This window comes from Molossus molossus, unplaced genomic scaffold (assembly GCF_014108415.1).
Source record: "Molossus molossus isolate mMolMol1 unplaced genomic scaffold, mMolMol1.p scaffold_m16_p_8, whole genome shotgun sequence".
Lineage (NCBI taxonomy): Eukaryota > Metazoa > Chordata > Mammalia > Chiroptera > Molossidae > Molossus > Molossus molossus.
In genome coordinates, this window is record NW_023425402.1 from 111,236,511 (window position 1) to 111,254,176 (window position 17,666).

Consider the following 17,666-nt stretch of genomic DNA (forward strand, 5'->3'; position numbering starts at 1 on the left):
CCAACATCCCCATTTGCCTGTAGGCTGTTGGCAGAGGGCCCTCCCCACCCAGCTCCGAGGTGCTCCCGTTGCGTAACCTCTTGTCACAAAGCAGCAGCGGAGGACAGACCCCCCGGGGTGGGAGTCTCCCCTCCTCCCATCTCCGCCAGAAAGTCTCCACTTTGACAAACGGTGACCTCGGGCCCAGCTGGAGAATCCAGACGCTGCCCCATCTCAAGGCGGTGCCCTTGGTCCCAGCGGCAGGGTACCTGTGCCACGTAGTCACCTGTTCCAGGTTCGGGGATTAGGCCGAGCACACCTCGGGGCCAGCAGCCTGTCCCTGCGCATCACACCTGAATCCGCTGTGAGGGGAAGTCATCGTGAGGGAGGTGGGCCACGGGGAGATGGTCGTGCGGCCAGATGCTTAGCTGACGACGGCGACCACGCCCGGTTCATGCGTCACTTAGTGAGCGGCAGTGAGGTCCCCAGATGTCTGCTGCTGGGCTCTCCTCTCCCACCTGTGCAGGGGACCTCAGTCCAAGCGCAGCGTCTTCTGCTTTCCCGCTAAATGTCACTGTGCTGGAGCAGGGTCTGGCTCTGCCCAGGTGTCCGCACACGGACTCTGTCACCCGATGTAGTGAGTTTCGGGCTGCTGGTCACATTCAGGCCGAATGAGCTTGCGCCCTCCATTTCTGTCCCCGATGGCAATAAAAACAATGGGGAGACGGAAAGCAGCCAGTCCCGGTCAGGGCGGGGCACCGGGGGCCGTGGTGGCACCACGCGGGCAGCCCCCAAACCGCAGCGAGGGACCACCCACTCCCCACCCTGATGGCTTCATGCTCCAGGGCGAGCACAGATCCGCAGGGTCGCGCCTCCCCTGACCTGCCGTCTGCGTGGTCACATGTCACAGTGAGCGTGACAACCCAGGCTAGGCGCAGACAAGGCTGTTGGCCGAGTGCTCACGGTCCATCTCCGGCTCTCCTGTTGCCCCTTCACGGGGAGCTCCAGTCGCCCGCCCCGAACCAGCACCGGCGGTCTGCACCCCACGCGGGGCATTCACGGCTCACGCAGGTCTGTTCTCTGCGACCCTGCAGGTATCAGTCCCTGGGGCCGGACCCTCGTCCCAGTGTCTCCTCTGGTGCCCCGTGGGCCCAGACGCGACCCCAGGGGCCTGGGAGGGTGAGAAGTCCCATCAGGGGCTGCGGCTCAGGCAGGTGGTGACAGGAGGTCATTGGCACAGCAACAGCCACACTTCACTCAAGGCCACCGAGGGCTGGACCGCCGTCCCTCCCGAGGACAGTGGGGACACTTTGACCTCTCATAGCGGCTGCGTCTGTGGAAGGACTTGCAGAGCCCCTGAGAGTCAGGACCCAGGACACATGTGACTTCGGAGCTCGGTCGAGCTGAACATGCTTTACACGTGATTTGGCGGGTTTAGTTAAGGCCTGGCAGGCATGGTGGGGGCAGGAGGGGGCGGGGAGGGGAAGGGGCGTCCTCACAGGCAGCCAGACCTGTGTCAAGGGGCTGCACAGGGTCGACACTGTCACCGCGAGGGGGACAGGCTGCGGCTCCCCCACCTCTGACCCACAGCCTTCTCAGCTCTCCGGAGACGGACGCAAACAGCGATGTTCAAGCTTCTCCGTCCTCGCAATTGAGTAACAGAAAAAGTTTGTTTCTCCAAAAAGCTGACCGTCCTGCTGCAGGTCCGAGGCGATTGCCGTGGACAAAGTGTGCGCAGGCTTCCTGACGTGCGGGGTGCACGTGGCGCCCACAGTCCCCTGAACCAGCCCCATGACTTCGCTGTGAATGGTGGTCTGGGGCAGGCTGACTCATCTCCAACAAGGACGAGTGACGGGCACACCGTAACGGTGACTACAGTCCTTGTGTCGAGAGCACCGCTTCTTAACGGTGCACGGACTCTGTCATCATCTGCATTTTATACTGTTTATGCCCACGGGTCCGGAACCCCATCCCTGAGCAATGCGGAGTTTACAGCCTTGGGGTTGTTGTGACTTATTCTGCCACCTAATCAGAACTAAGGATCCGTGAAAGGACATTAAAACAGTGACTGAGGGGTGGGCATAATCCCCAGCAAACAGCCAGCCCCTCTGAGCAGCCAGCCCCTTGTCCTGCCGACCACGGCGAGCCCCTGTCCCCTGCGCACCCGCTGTTCCCACCAGCACCACCCACTTGAGACCGAGCGCTCTGCCCACAGATTCTTCAGGCGGAGCTGCCGTTCGAGTCCTCCGTGCATCCTCGGGCCCACCCTCATCAGGCATCGCATAGGCACGTGTTGAACGGAATTCATGTGCGTCCAGAAAGCGTATGTGTCATCGTGGGCTAGTGGCAGCTCCCTTCATAGGGGTGTCCACTGGGCGCCCTGTGCTGGGCCACCCACACGCCCACCAGGGTGAACCCCACCTCCACGTGACATTGTGACCTGAATGTCCTTATGTCCCAACCCCACCGCGCCCTATCTCACTAAAGACCCTCTTGAGACCCCCACCCTTGGTCTGGCATTTGGTCCGATGCAGCCCCTCCGCAAGGTCCCTATTGTGGGCGGTGCCCCCCACTCTCATGCTTCCCGTCTGCTGCTGTCCTCGCCCCTTCTCACGCACCTGTCCCCCCTCCTCCCCACGTCCTCGGCCGGCCCCTCTCTAGCCTGCAGCACCATTGTCTGCATGTGTGCGCGGCACAGTCACTTCAAACTGACTTTCCGGAGGTATCGTCACGTGCAGTTGATGCTGCCACTTTGAAGTGGGCACACGGAGCGTTTGGTCCCGGCCACTGCAGTGACATCCGTATTGCGATACAGCGAGTCACACAAACTCTTGGCTTCCCAGAGCCTGTGAAAGTAGACCATGCTGTAGTCTACTAAGTGTGCAACAGCACTGTGTCTAAAACATGTACTTATCTTAAATGCTTTGTGGCTAAAAAAGTGCCAACCGTCATCCGAGCCTGTTGAAAAATGGGGTCGATAGACCTGCTCCACACAGGGTTGCAGCAAACCTCCGATCCGTAAAAAACGCTGTATCCACCAAGCGCAATAACTGAAGCGACAGGCGTACGCCACCATCACACCCCCCTGGAGGACACCTCCAGCACCACAAAGACGTCCCTGAGCTCCTTCCCGGCCAATCTCTTCCCATCCCTGACTCATGACAACCACTGGTTGGATTTTCACCCTGTAGTTCTGCCTGTTCTGGGTTTGCATCTAAATGCAGTAATGCAGCAGCTGGTCTTACAAGTCTGGACTCTTCCCCAGCAGGTGCGTTCGCGAGTCACAGGTGGGAGCCCGCACGTAGTGTGCGCATCTCGCCGTGAGCGGAGCCCTACTGTGTGGAGATGGTACCATGTACTCACCTGCTCGCTCGCTGATGGGCATTTGGGTTCTTCCAGTTTGGGGCTATTAAGAGCAAACCTGCTGTGGACATTCGAGTCTTTCATTTTCACTCATCTTGGGGGGACACGTAGGAGTCAGCTGCTGGTTCATGTAGCAAGTGCATATTTAACACATAAGAAACTGCCACGTTGCTTTCCGTGGATGGATAGCTTGGGTTTTCCACCACGGGTGTGTGAGCTTCCTTACCTCCATCCACTCCTCTTGTCCTGTCTGCTCTATGGTAGCCGTTCCTGAGGGCACGATGGCGCCCTCTGCCATCCCCTGTGTGTTTTTCTGACGGCGGACGGTGTTGCACGTCTCTCGGGCTTACTGGCTGTCCGTGGACTTGCTTTGGTGAATCGACTTCAGATGTTTTGCGTCTCTAACTGAGCTGTGTTTCTTCTTGACGTTGAGTTGTAAGGGGTTTTTCTATAGTCTGGATCCCATCCAGGATCAGACATATGTTTGCAAAAAACTTTGCTCTTTCAGTGGTTTGATTTTTCACTTTTAAGTGTCTTTCAAAGAGCAGAAGCTTTAAATTCTGGTCAAGCACACTTCATCAAAGTTTATGTTTTTTTACAATTGATATAAAAAATCTCTTCTATTCCCAAGGCTACAAAGATCTCTATTCCCAGCCCTGGCTGGTTTGGCTCAGTGGTTGGAGCTTCTCTGTGGACCAGAGAGTCCCGGGTTCAGTTCCAGCTAAGGGTGCGTACCAAAAAAAAAAAAAAAGATCTTTGTTCCTTCTAGATGTTCTATGGTTTTAGCTCTTACATTTAGAGCTAGAACTCATTTGGAGGGCTTTTGTTTTTCTTTTTGCCTATGGTATGCGGTAAGGATCTATTTTTTTTTTTTAATACATGACTAGCCAGTACAGTTTACTAAAAAGACTGTTTTATTCCCATTGAATTACCTCGGCACCTTAGTTAATAACCAGTGAACTGTTTACGTGTGGGTCTATTTCTGGACTCACTCTGCTCTGTTGATTGTAGTATCTCTCTTCCAACACCACACTGTTCTAAGTACTGTAGCTTTTTAGTAACTCATGAAATCAGGCCGTGTGAGTCCTAAGTTTCATTCTTTTTTCAAAATTGTGTAGGTATTCAAAGTCCCTTGGATTTGTGTATAAATTTTAGAACAGCTTATCAATTCCTAAAAAACCCTTTTTATTTATGTTATGTTGCGTCTGTAGATCAGTTTGTAGAGAACTGACATGTGAATAACACTGACTCGCAGAATCCTGAACATGGTATAGCTCCCCATTACCTCGGATCTGACTGAGTCCTTCTCAGCAATGTTTGTAGTTTTCAGCACATGTATCTCATATAAATTTTACTAGATGTATTCATAGGTACACCATTTCATATTTTTGATGTATTTATAATTTTTTTTTTCATTTTCAATTTTCAAGTGCTTGTTGCTAGGATATAGAATTTCATTTGATTTGTGTATGTAGACAGTGTCCAATCTGATGTTAATTCCAATCAATATACTTTTTAATTTTACATGTTATATATTTCATGTACAGAATCTTTATTTATTTATTTATTTTAGATATTTTTATTGGTATTTTAGAGAGAGGGGGAAGGAGAGAGAGAGAGAGAAACATGGATGTGAGAAACATGGATCGGCTGCCTCCTGCACGCCCCCTACTGGAGATCGAGCCCACAACCCGGGCATGTGCCCTGACCGGGACTCAAACTGGGACCTCTCGGTCCCTGGGACAATGCTCAACCCTCTGAGCCACACCGGCCAGGCTGTATGGGTCTTTTAGATCATCACCTTCCACATGTTTTCGCTTTCCCCTACCTTCTTGAACACCTGGGTATATTCATAACATGGTTACAGTAGCTATCCAAGCCTGTTTCTGCTAATTTTATCACTGCTGTCACTCTTCTGTTTCTTCGTATATACCATGGGTCATCTTCCTGTTTCTTTACACGTCTGTCTCAGTGGCTGAGCTGCTATAACAACACACCACAGCTGGGAGGTCGACACACAGACATGTTTTCCTGGCAGTCCTCGGGGTTGGAAGCCCAAGACCCAGGGCCGGCAGATCTTCTGTCTGGTTGGGGCACTTCCGCTGTGCAGTGTGTTCGCTGTGTTGGCACCGGGTGGGGAGCGTGGGCTCTCGGGTCCCTTCTCAGGAGGGCCCGAATCCCATCCTCGAGGGGAGGCCACCCCCTAGTGCCATCACCCTGGGGATCGGGCTTCAGCTCATACAGTTGGAGAGAAATCCACACTGAGGTTACTGCCATCTAGAGGTTTTTGTTTGTATGCCTGACATGGACGTTACCTTGTGGATTTTGTTGTATTTCTTCAAAGAGCCTGGGCTTTGCCCTGAAATGTAGCCGTGTTGTTGGGCGCGAACGGCTCATTTGAGCCGCGGCCTCCAGCTCTGCAGGGCAGTTCGTGCCCCGTTGCTTCCGAGGGGTACCCTTCTGAGGAGGCGCCCCGATCCCGTGGCCTGGAAGGAGTGACCCTCAGCCTGTGGGACTCTGAGGACTTCCTGCCACCCTTTCTGGGGGCTCTTTGTCCAGTCTTGTGTTGCTTCCTCTCCAGGACGCCTCTCTACCGCTCTCCTAATTCTTCCGAGTAGCTCCCTCCTCCCTCATGTCTTGCTCTGCAAAGTGCAGATGCCCTGGCCTCCTGGGATCTGACCCTTGTCTCCAACTCAGCGAGGTTGCCTCTCTGTTTAGTAGTCTCCCCTCCCCCCCTCAGCTGGAGGCTGCTTCCAGCCAAGCTGGGCTTCTCTGAGCCCCTGGGCGCTCAGCTCCCTTTCCTCCTGCTGCCAGGGACTGTGGCTCTGTGCCCACCTCCCTAGCCTGCGCCGGCATCCACTGTGTTCCACCAGGTCCCAGCTGTTGGCTGCTGCAGTGAACGGTCACAGTGGCCTGTCAGGCGGGGAGTGCAAGTCCCGCCATCACCTTCTGATGACGTGTCCAAGCGGACAGTGACGTGAGTCCCCCCCCTCTGCTTCTGCAAGGCGGTGGCTCTCTGCCAGGCACGCAGGCAGAAGCGTCCCCTGTGGGCCCAGTGCAGGGAGGTCCCAGCCTCCTGCAGTCCCCTGTTCTGAGCAGAGCCGGCGGGGGGGGGGGGGGGCAGCCACGGCTCAGGCTCCAGGAAGGAGGGGTGAGGCCACCGATCTGACTGAGCCGCAGAGGGAGGTGCGATCACACAGACTGTGCAGAAACCCTTCAGGGTGAGCTTCGTGTCACACCGACTTCCTCCTCCCATGCTGGGGACCAGCACCGGTCCTGCAGGTGGGGACGGGCCGGACACGTGTTCGCGGGCGGTGGGGGAAGTTTCTCCGCCAGTGCACCTGACACCTGCGTCTCTGCTGCCTCGCCCTCCTCTTGACCTTCCAGGACGCGGGCGGGGCAGCTGGGGGGAGAGAAGTGGTGGCGAGCGGGCAGAAAGTGCCTGAGCGTGAGCTGTGGGGCAGGGCCGGTGGGGTGGGCGTGTGCCCGGTGACCAAGCAGGGGGACAGCCCAGACAACGAGGGTGAGCGGGCGTGAGAGGAGCAGACGTCTCCTCCTGGCTGAGCCTGTTTCTTGTGATGGGTCCCCTTACCCTTCACACGGAGACCCCAGCTCTGCCCTCGCACACCTCCTGGCGAACTTCTGGGGGCCTGGCCGGATGCGGCGCCCCCTCCTGGCATTCCCAGCACGTGGCGTGCTCGGGGGAACTGACCTGTGGACTGGCGCGGCCAGTGGGTGCACCGGTGCTCAGGCTCCTTCTCAGTTCAAGCTGCTCGGGTCACCTGCACGAGGTCCCTTCCTGCCCACCCTGGCTGCCCTCCTGTGCACAGAGTCTACGAGTCTGTCCCGGAGCCTTTCCTAACTGTGCCGGCCTAACTGCTCCTCCCTCCCCCTGCAACTCTGGTTTCTGAGGAGGATGCTGCGCCCGCCCGGCAGATCCGTGGTTGTTACTAGCGTGTGCATTGGGTACACGTGCAGCTCACATCTAGGTAAATATTTAGACTGCCCGTCCTGGCCAGATGGTCTTATTTAGCAAATCCTGAGCATGACCCTCACGTTGAAACTTGAAAAAACCCAACAAAGATTCTCACATGTCCACGGGTGAGAACCCCTGAGCCGCACTTGCAGGCCAGGACGCCACGCCGCGGGCCTACCTTCCCTGCCACAGATTCCGTGCAGGGGGACCTTGTGGAACGTGCTGACGTTGAATTTCACAGGAAGACCCGAGTCTGGCTTTGCTAGCCTCCCCCTTGCTACACTGTGGCAGAGGGGTTGGCGCCTTGCAGCCCTCCCACCACACCTGGGCCTCCATTCGGGTAACTGCCAGGATGTCCCCGTGGTTGTGACAAGGCCAAGTGACCTGCAGAGCCTCGTGGACAGAGAGGGGGCTCCTCGCGCCGTGGATGGGCGTGCTCACGTCCAGCAGGGCCTGCGCCCTGCTCTGTGGGTGGGCGGCGGTCCTGACTCCCCGGCCCTCCCGGAACTCTCACCCTGACACTCCGTCTCTTCCACTCAGGTTCGCGTCTGCCCTGTCATTGCCGCTGGCGCCGAGGCCTGACGTCCACTCCTTTCCACCGGGCCGCACCCCTGCCGGGAGCCAGCAGCACAATGAGCGCGGTGAGTGCCCACGTGGCGTGGGAGTGCCCGTTCAGTTACTGTGTCCCCTCGGAAACGGCACGCCTGCTCACTCTCCCTTCGCCTCTTTCCAGGAGCCGGAGACTTACAGCGACTACCCTCTTGGTGACGGCGACTACAACGCCTCCCTGGACTACCTCGAGAACGACACCTCCCCGTGCGTCTTGCAGGAGGTCCGGGAGTTCTCCAGGCTCTTCGTGCCCATCACTTACTCGCTGATCTGTGTGTTCGGCCTCCTGGGCAACGTCTTGGTGGTGCTCACCTTCGCCTTCTACAAGAAGGCCAAGTCCATGACCGACGTGTACCTCTTGAACATGGCCGTCGCAGACATCCTGTTCGTCCTCACGCTCCCGTTCTGGGCGGTCACTCACGCCACCGGCGAGTGGGTCTTCAGCAGCGCCCTGTGCAAGCTGGTGGCGGGCATCTACGCCGTCAACTTCAACTGCGGGATGCTGCTGCTGGCCTGCGTCAGCCTGGACCGCTACATCGCCATCGTCCAGGCCACCAAGTCCTTCCGCCTCCGCTCCAGGACGCTGGCGCACCGCCGGGTGATCTGCCTCTCCGTGTGGGTGGTGTCCCTCCTCATCTCCGTCTCGACCTTCACCTTCACCCAGAAGTACAACACGCAGGGCTACGCCGTGTGCGAGCCCCGGTACCGCGGCGTCTCGGAGCCCATTCGCTGGAAGCTGCTGATGCTGGGCCTGCAGCTCCTCTTTGGCTTCTTCATCCCGCTGGTGTTCATGATCTTCTGCTACCTGTTCATCGTCAAGACCCTGGTGCAGGCCCAGAATTCCAAGCGGCACAGAGCCATCCGCGTGATCGTGGCCGTGGTGCTGGTGTTCCTGGCCTGTCAGATCCCGCACAACATAGTGCTGCTGGTGACGGCCACCAACCTGGGCCGGATGGACCGGTCCTGCCGCGGCGAGAAGCTCACGGCCTACACCAAGAACTGCACCGAGGTCCTGGCCTTCCTGCACTGCTGCCTCAACCCCGTGCTGTACGCCTTCATCGGCCAGAGGTTCAGGAGCTACTTTCTGAAGATCGCGAAGGACCTGCTGTGCGTGCGGAGGAAGCAGAAGTCCCCGGGCTTCTGCTCCCGGCCGCACTCGGACACCTTCATCTCCAGGCAGACCAGCGAGACCGCGGACGACAACGGGTCGTCCTTCACCATGTGACGCTCCCGCACGGACGGGCGCAGCGGCAGGGACGTGGGCGTCCGGCCGAGGCCAGCGGGCCCGGGCCGCGGGGTCCCAGGCTGTGTAAATCTCTACGGGGTGGTGGGGGGCCCAGACAGGCCGCACGTCCCAGGTTCTGGACCGGAGATGGACTCGGCCGTATCTGACAGCCGGCATCTCACAGGCTGGGGGAGACGGGGACTCAAAGGGACTGTTCACACATTCACAAACATGAACGTTTTCAGAAATATTCATGAAACAGTCACAGACCACAATGTCTTCCGGGCAGAGAGAAAAAAAAAAAAATCACAGGGTTTGAAAAACCGAAACAGAAAAACAAAACTAAAATGAAAGCCCTCAATAGCTCGTTCCAGTTAGACGCCATCCGCTGACCGTCCCTGGGGCTGCTGCCAGCCCGCGGCGCACTCGGAGCGGCCGAGGGGCAGCAGGGCCCGCTCCGGGGCCAGGCCGATCGCTGCGGACAGACAGACAGACACGCTGCGCGAGCATCGTGGCCATGGTGCCGTGGGTCAGGCACACCGGGCCGAGGCGGGCCATCAGCATGGGGTCGGGGGCGCCTGTCTGTTTCCCTGCCATGGGAGGGACGTGCCCTCCGAAAGCCCGTTAGACAGAGCGCTGGGGAGACGGGAGCCCGCGGTGTCCACTGAGCACACAGGGCTGAGTACATGTCTGTCTACGAGTCGTCGTGGAAACTGGGGTTTGCCGTCCAAAGTGTCAGGTGTTAAAATATTTTAGAAATAGAATACTTGGGGAAAAAAAACAAAAAACAAAAAAACAAGGAAACTTGACTGAGAAAATACAGGAGGAACTTCTGCCTCGTTTCGGGGGGTGGGGGGTGCGTGGCTGAGGATGGACGCCCCCTCGGGGGGCCCAGACCCTGCTGGCTCGGGCTGCTGACCTCGAGGCGGGTTTGCCGGGGTCTGAGGTTACCAGGCACGGGTTTCGGGCCCTCTCCACCTTCTAGGCAGCTCATGGCTCACATCCAGGTGTGCGGTGTGGATGCAGGAGCCGAGAGGGAAAACACCACGTGCTGCAAAGACAGACGTGTTCGGAGAACGCCGGCGTGTCACCGCTGACAGGCGTGATCTCTGTCACCCTCAGAGTGACGGCTTAGGGTTCGGCCTGTGCATGGCGCTGGCTTTGCCAATGAAACTGACTTGTCTGAGTCGGAGACGGTCTCCCAGCCCCCCTGTTCCGCCGGAGGGGCCGGGGGGGGGGTGCAAGGCTCACACCCTCTTTGAGGCAACATGAGGGGACCTGGAGAGTTTTATATTGAGTGAAGTAAGCCAGTCAGAGAAAGACCAGCACCACACGACCTCATTTATGGAACATGATAAACTGTCGCTCGGAACAGATCCAGAGACATGGAAGCAGGACCAGACTGACAAACCTCAGAGGGAAGGGGTGATGGGGGGCTGGGAAGAGATAAACCAGAGAACTTATATCACATATGCACAACCAATGGACACGGACATCAGTGTGGGGAAGGCAGGAGGGGGTGGGAGCGGGGAGGAGGGGGTCCATGCGGGAAAAGGGGGGGCATCTGTAATACTTTCAACAATAAAGATAAAAAAATTTTTTAAAAAAGGAAGACTCATGTCCTTTGGACTGTTAGCGGTCGCCTCCAGAAACGAAAGCTAAGGCGGCTGCTCCGTGCGACCGCGGCGCGGCCGCGACCTAGGGAAGTAAGTCGGCGCTTCCCACGCGGCTCCGAAACGCTCGGGGATCAGGTGACCGGCTGGGAAATGCGCTCCTGGGTGTAACTGAATCTCTGGGAAGCGAAGCTCACCTCTGCAAGCAGCAGCCCTTTGAACATTTCAGCCTATGCACGAAGAGGTGTCTGAAATGCACCAGATACTTTGTTTCATTAAGCAAGAGGCCCTCCGCTCGCTGACACCCACGGGCACGGGGCTGGGGGGTTTGGCTGCACGAAATGCCTCGGGATTGTCCTTCGATGTCTCCGTGTCCTCCTTCCGTCCACTTCCCGCACCTTCTCTCGCCGCCAGGCTGCGGCGGGGCCGCGTGGCTGCCCTCAGTCCGTCTGCTTGTCAGCGAGACACCCTGACTCGTCTGCGTTCATGAAGTAATCTTGCACACGTGACACGCTCGGACATGCACACGCGTGTGTGTGTGATCACACCCGTCTGTGCTGACCAGAGAGGCTTTCCTTGGCTCCTGCTGAGAAGTACTTGAGTCTCGGTTCTTTCCGGACACGAGATGTGATCACACACACGTCTCCGCAGAGGTGGAAACAGGCACGAGCGTCACCCCGCGGACTGCACCCCTTGATAAGGGACTGAGCATCGCCGGGTGAACCGCACGCTGCTTTGCTTCTGAGGGTGGAGAGGCCAGCGCCTAAGCGAGACGAGAAAAGTACGTTTTCAAATCTTTTCAAGTGTGTGGTGATGCGTGGCCGTGCCAGGTGCTCTGTGGGCGCCGGGCAGATGCTGGCCCAGGGGACACGTGTGCTCACAGTGCACCGAGCACTCGCTGCAGGGGCTGCCGTGACGAGGCCGGAGGCCGGGACTGGGGCTGGTGCTCCCCCGAGGCCTCTCCTCGCCTCGCCACGTCCTCACAGGGTCGCCCCTCTGTGCCCCGGTGCCTCCTCGGGGTCCCGATGCCCTCTTCTCATAAGGACCCCGCCAGACGGAACCAGAGCCCACCCCCCACCCTAAGGACCTCATTTCACCTTTCAAGGCCCATTTCCAAAGGCAGTCACTCTTTCAGAAACTGGAGTTGGGGCGTCGGCCTGGGAGTTCGGGGGACGCACGCAGCCCTGCAAACCCGTTCTGTGAGGACGGAGCCACGGCTCAGCCACGGTCAGCCACGCGAGAACCCTCCCCGGGCACATTCCTCCTTTCTAGTGAGCTGTCTTCCAAACACTCGCTCCCACTTCCATTTTTCTAGTTTTCAGATCCTGTTCCCACAGCATGAAGGACAGAGGACACACACGACCTGTGGTCGCGTCATACTCACTTATGTCCCCTGTACAGTGGCTGGCGCCACCCAGTACCCCCCGGGGACGGCACCTCCTCTCTGCTGCCTGGGGAGGGGCTTCTCCTCCAACAGTCTTCCCGCGTGCAGGGCGCAGGTCCCCAACCCTGGCGGCTCTGTACTTGACGCAGAGACCTCCCTCTCTTCTTGGGGACCTCTGGATGGTGGGCAGCAGAAGGTGGTTGTGACAGGCCCTGGGAGGCTGGGCCCCATCTGCCTGCCCGTTCGTCCACACAGCATGTTGCTGCCTCGTGACCCCTGGGCGGCCTCTTGCCGAGATCCAGTTCCTGGAGCAGGACGCTCCCTCCCCAAGCTGGGAGGCGGCAGCGGTTCACACGTACAGTCAGACTATTCGAATCCCCACCCTCCCCGTAGCAGGTCCTCTGACACAGTCTGCAAGCCGCCCCCTGCCCTCTGGGGACCCTGCCTGGTGCCCAGGGATGTGGCCAGTGGGAAGGCTGCAGCATGCCCAGCTCAAGATGACCCGCTGGGACTTACTTTCAAATTCTGTAACTCAAGATGCCTTCGTGAGTTCTTCCTTGAGCTGCGCTTCTAGCATCATCGTTTTCCTGCTGCTTACTTGGTGAATCCGCACGAGAGCTAAGGCAGGGGCCGTATCTCTCCCAGCCCCCTCCCCCCCGACCCCCTACTCCACCTCCCTCTGCCTCAGAGTCCAGGAGGCAGCCCGACGACCAGCAGGGGGCTGCTGTCTAGGTGTCCTCATGGCCCAAGCAGGCTGCTCTAGCTCCTACCATCACACTTCCATCCGGCCGACAGAAAGAGGAAAGGGAAGGAGGTGGCCTTGTCTTCAAGGGTACAGCTTGAAGGTTGTGGAAATCACTTGGCCTGACCTTAGTCACATGGTTAATCCAGGGGAAAGGGCCTGAGAAGCGGCTCCTGGGTGGCCCTGGCCCTCCCGCAGAGAACACGCGTGTGCCCCACTCTGTGCCGGAGGGGCTGGCAGGACGGCTGCACCGCTCACTGCGGGGAGGAGGAAGGCTGGCAGTTCTCGGGAGCTGCTTCAAGCTGTGCTAGGAGAACAGGAAGACAGGAAGCCGCCATGGTTTCTGCTAAGGCATCCGAGACTGGGCCAGAGCAGGCCAGGGGGACAGGCCGGCCCAGGACGCTGCCCCCAGCCCCCGACGGGCACCTGTGAGTGTGGGCTCTGCTCCCCACGACTCGCTGGTCCCCACCAGCCCCGGCCTGTCAGTCTGAATTTTGAGAGCACTGCATTGGGAATTAGGGTCAGTATTTGATATGTTTCACCGTCTGCCTTGTTTTGGAAGATTAACTGGATCCTTGAATTCAAGATGATGTTTTGGGGTCCTTGTCCCAGAACCTGTTATGTAAGCAGACGAGGGAACGGGCCATCACGCTGAGAGGGCTCCCCTGCACTTCAGGGACAGGGCTTTGGAAGGGGGCCCTGCCCCAAGGCCAGCCGCCTCCTCGACGGGGCGCTGCCGCCCTCTGCTGGACGCAGGCTGCACCCACAGAATACCCCCTGCTCGGCAGCCACACACTCTCCTGAATTCCACAGGACAAGGGGGCGTGTGTCCTAGTGCGAAAACTTTAATAGAATCTTATACTGTGTTATCTAAAAATCCTTAGAATAATTAAATTTAAAAGTCTGTCTGTCCAGCCAGTGTGGCTCAGTGGTTGAGCGTCGACCCATGCACCAGAAGGTCACCGGTTCGATCCCCTGTCAGGGCACATGCCCAGAGTGTGGGCCAAATCCCCAGTGGGGGGCGTGCAGGAGGCAGCCAGTCGATGTTCTCTCTCATCAGTGTTTCCATCTCTCTCTCCCTTCCTCTCTCTCTAAAAAAGATCAATAAAGAAAAATAATAAAATAAAATAAGACCTGCTGGTCTAGTAAAAAAATGAAAATCTGACTGCAATGTTGCTGCGATTTACTATTTTCCCATTGGCTGGAATGGAGCCGACCCCTAGGTGACCTTGGAAGCCAAGTGGCAAACAGCAGGACCTGCCTTGGTCTGAATTCGCACGACTGGTCGCTCCCTGGAGCTCCGACGTGAACCAGAAAGGACTGTTACGTCTGAGCAGCCTGCGGCTTCCTGCTGCCCGTCCATGCCGAGCCCTCCAAGGGCAGTGGTCCCTCCGGGCCTGGCGGTCCTGCCGACAAAGATGCCTCCCACCCCGCGGGCCCCCACGCTCCCCTCTGACTCGGCGGGCACTTCTCCGGGCAGTGCCCTGGCACGGGGGCCTCGCCCCGCTCCAGCAGCTGCTGCGTGTGCCCTCAGACCCCTCCTGGGAGGCCGCCTGCAGTGAGCTGATTACTGGTCTAAATGTCGATGCCCCCGTGGGACACAGCCGGCCCTTTGCCACCTGGGCCCCGAATGCTTGGCCCCTGATTTCGGGCTCTGCCCTGTGAGTAGCCATGACAGTGGGACGTCATGGGTGAGAGCCGAGCAGAGGCCGGAATGTGCCCTTGGGCGGGGCTGGTCCTCCTGGCCCGGGCCATCGAGGGCTCTCGGTGCCGAGGCGACAGCCCTTCAGCCAGGACTCGCAGGAATTCACAGGACAGCGGACGGGGACAGCCCGGTGGGCGCCCTGGCCCCGGGGGACATGCACGTGGCCAGGGAGGGTCCAGTGGCCGACTGGGCTTGGGAAGAGAAACCAGGAGATGGGCAGTTTCAGACAGTGACAGGGGCCGGAACACGGAAGAGCTTCATTGCCCAGGTTGGGCTGTGGGCTCCTGGCGCCCTGTCCGGGGGGAGGGGGGCAGGGTCCACAGGAGATGGGCAGTTTCAGACAGTGACAGGGGCCGGAACACGGAAGAGCTTCATTGCCCAGGTCGGGCTGTGGGCTCCTGGCCGCCCTGTCTTGGGGGGGTGGGGGAGGGGCAGGGTCCAGGCACCACTGAGATCTGCCGGGCTCGTGGCCGGACGGGACAAAGGAAACAGAAACCTGCTGTCACAGCAGGACGGGGTCCGAGGCCTCATCTGCCGTCTGCAGCACTTCCTGTTCGAGTCATTTCCTTACTCAGAGAAGCCGCAGGGCCTCCTTGCTGGGCTCCTGGAGAAGGGACCCTCTGGGCGCAGAGCTGCAGGGCGTCCTGGGAGGAGCTCTGGGGACGGCCACCGACACACCCTCGGCTGTTTGCCGGTCCCGAACCTCCCACGCATGAAACGTGGTCCCTTTCACACATGTGCAGTGAAACGAGTCAGACAGAACCTTACAAAAGGCCGAAAGGATTTGCCAGAAAGAAAGGATCGTCCTGAGCACTCAGCTTAGCAGGACTTTTCCACCTCCAGCTCCCTGGGCACCGCCCTTCCCAGCTCTGCACCGAGGCTGAGCAGCTCGTCCCCAAGGGCGCACGGTCTGGCCAGGGTCGCAGACAAAGGCAACAGAACGGACAGCCATGAGCACGAGAGAGCGACAGCTACTGGACCCTCAACGCACCACTCACAGCCGTATTGAACCCCCGCACCCTCACGGCCGGTCTGTACCCTCCCCGCGACAGCAGGGAAAAGCCCAGAGCAGTTTGGAGATGTGTCCCAGGTCACAAAGCGGGGGAGTGACAGAGCCAGGTGCAGGGCCCAAAGGCCCTGACCTTGGCCCCTGACCCAGGGACGCACCAGCCCCGGCCGCACATAACAGAGTCCACGGGGGACCTCCAAAGTCCTAGCGCTCAGCCCCTCCCCAGATGAACGAGTCAGGCTGTCTGAGAGCCCCCGGACCCCGCTGGCAGCAGGAGCAGGCCAGGACGGGGCAGGAAGGAGACCCTGAGCGGCAGCCACACTGGGAGGTGACTTCCCCATTTGGCAAGGCTGGCTTGTGAGCCTGGGGGGCAGGGCGCGGGGGGCAGCCAGCTGCGGTGTCCCGGGGGGGGGGGGGGTCTGGGAGGCGGCTGTGCCAGCCCTGGTCCCCAAGCCTTTCCGAGGCCAGAGGCTGGCTTTGTCCCACGTCAGGTGACTGTGACTTCTGTGTGTTTACCGGTGCGAAGAGTAAGGGACCTGAGCGCCCCTCAGCAGGGGACACTCCTGGGGGAGAATCGGATCCTCCGGTGAAGATGCCTGTGGGGAGGTGACCACAGGTGGATTTCACAGCAGCATTTGCAGTAGCACCTGCAGAGACAGGGAGGAACCAGAGACGCCCCTTCACGGGAAAGGGAAGCGGACACGGTGCCTGGAAGGGTCCCCGCCAAGGTTTCCGCCGCCGATGGCTCACATCAGCACCAGCTGCCCTCCCTCCTGCGCCCTCTGACACTCCGCTGACTCGGGAGGAAATAAAACCTGGGCAGATGCACAGCCGGTGGCGGGGCCGTGTCCCCGTCACGCTCACAGGCACACACGTGGGAGACACACTCGCCGCTCAGAGTCGGTTCTGATGAGGAGCCGCCCCCCGTGGGCAGGCAGCTCCCGGACGGCCTGGTTTGTTCCATTGCCCAATTCTGCTCGGTTAACCTTAAATCCTGCAGAGATCCTGGCCCCGCCCTCTGGGAAAGCAGTTCTCTCTGTGGGTGACTCTGGCGTGACTTCAGGGGAGCCGCTGCCAGGTGGGGAGCTGCGGGGACCCTGTCATGACAAAGGGGACCCTGTACGCAGGCCGGCCGGTCCCGCTGTGGCCCACACTTCCAGGATCGAGCAGGGAAAGAGAGAAGAGGCAGTCGGGAAGGTGACTTTCAAAATTCTTTGTCACCATCGTGAGCTACATGTCTGGGCCATTGTTTGAGAGGAACAGCATGAGAAGGTGTGGCCGCTGCCCGTGACCAGGGGCTGGGGTGCCGCCACCCCCCTTCTCGGCAGGGGTCCTGGAGCCTCTGCGGGAGCCCTCCCTGTGCCGTCCCCCGGGAGCCATCAAGGCGGCGACGTTCTTTCAGCAGGGGGCCGCGGACGTTGTAAAGACATTTGGAAATTCAGATCTAGAAGAACGTTCTGGAGGCAGGTTGAGACACTGAGTGAGAAAGGGTTTCTTATCAGACGCCAGGGAGCTGGGCTGTTGGGCGGGAGGCACACCCGTACACACGAAGCCAACGCGTACGACCCCGCAGGCAGTGGTGCCAGACAACGACCCCCACCCCGGGGCCCCGCGTGGGCCGGACGCCTGCTCTCCAGCTCCTGACCGCCCCTCTGGGCCACAGGTGAGAAGCAGCACAGACTTCTGCATCTACAAACCGAGGCCAAGGAAACAGAAATGACTTCCGAAGACCAGACAGAGCGACAGTAAAACCAGCCTCCAGCCCCTACCCATCCGCGCTGACCCTCCGAGGACCGTCCTCCAGGGGTGGGTGTGCAGGTCACCTGTGTGTCCCTGCAGGGACTCAGCCTGCAGCCCAGCTGGGGTCCCGGAGGCGCTGGCCTCCTGGGTAACATGCAGCAGTAGCGGGAGACAGTCCTGTGAGCAAATCGGCAACAACACGGCTACAGTCTTGCTGACGTCTGTGGCCTGATCCCAGAGCAGCTCGAGGCTCCCTCTTCGTCCGAATCCTAGCGAAAGGCCACCCTTCCTGAGGCCCCAGGGGGTCCCACTAGGGCGTCC

At 59.2% G+C, this 17,666-nt stretch overlaps 1 protein-coding gene across 1 annotated transcript; it reads left to right on the forward strand.

The window, feature by feature from the left end:
• Nucleotides 1-8,087: 8,087 nt before the first annotated feature.
• CCR6 (C-C motif chemokine receptor 6) lies at nt 8,088-9,152 on the forward strand (the record flags this gene model as incomplete). Its single annotated transcript, XM_036247794.1, has 1 exon — nt 8,088-9,152. A coding segment is annotated over one exon (1,065 nt), but the record flags the coding sequence as incomplete, so codon positions are not given.
• Nucleotides 9,153-17,666: the final 8,514 nt, after the last annotated feature.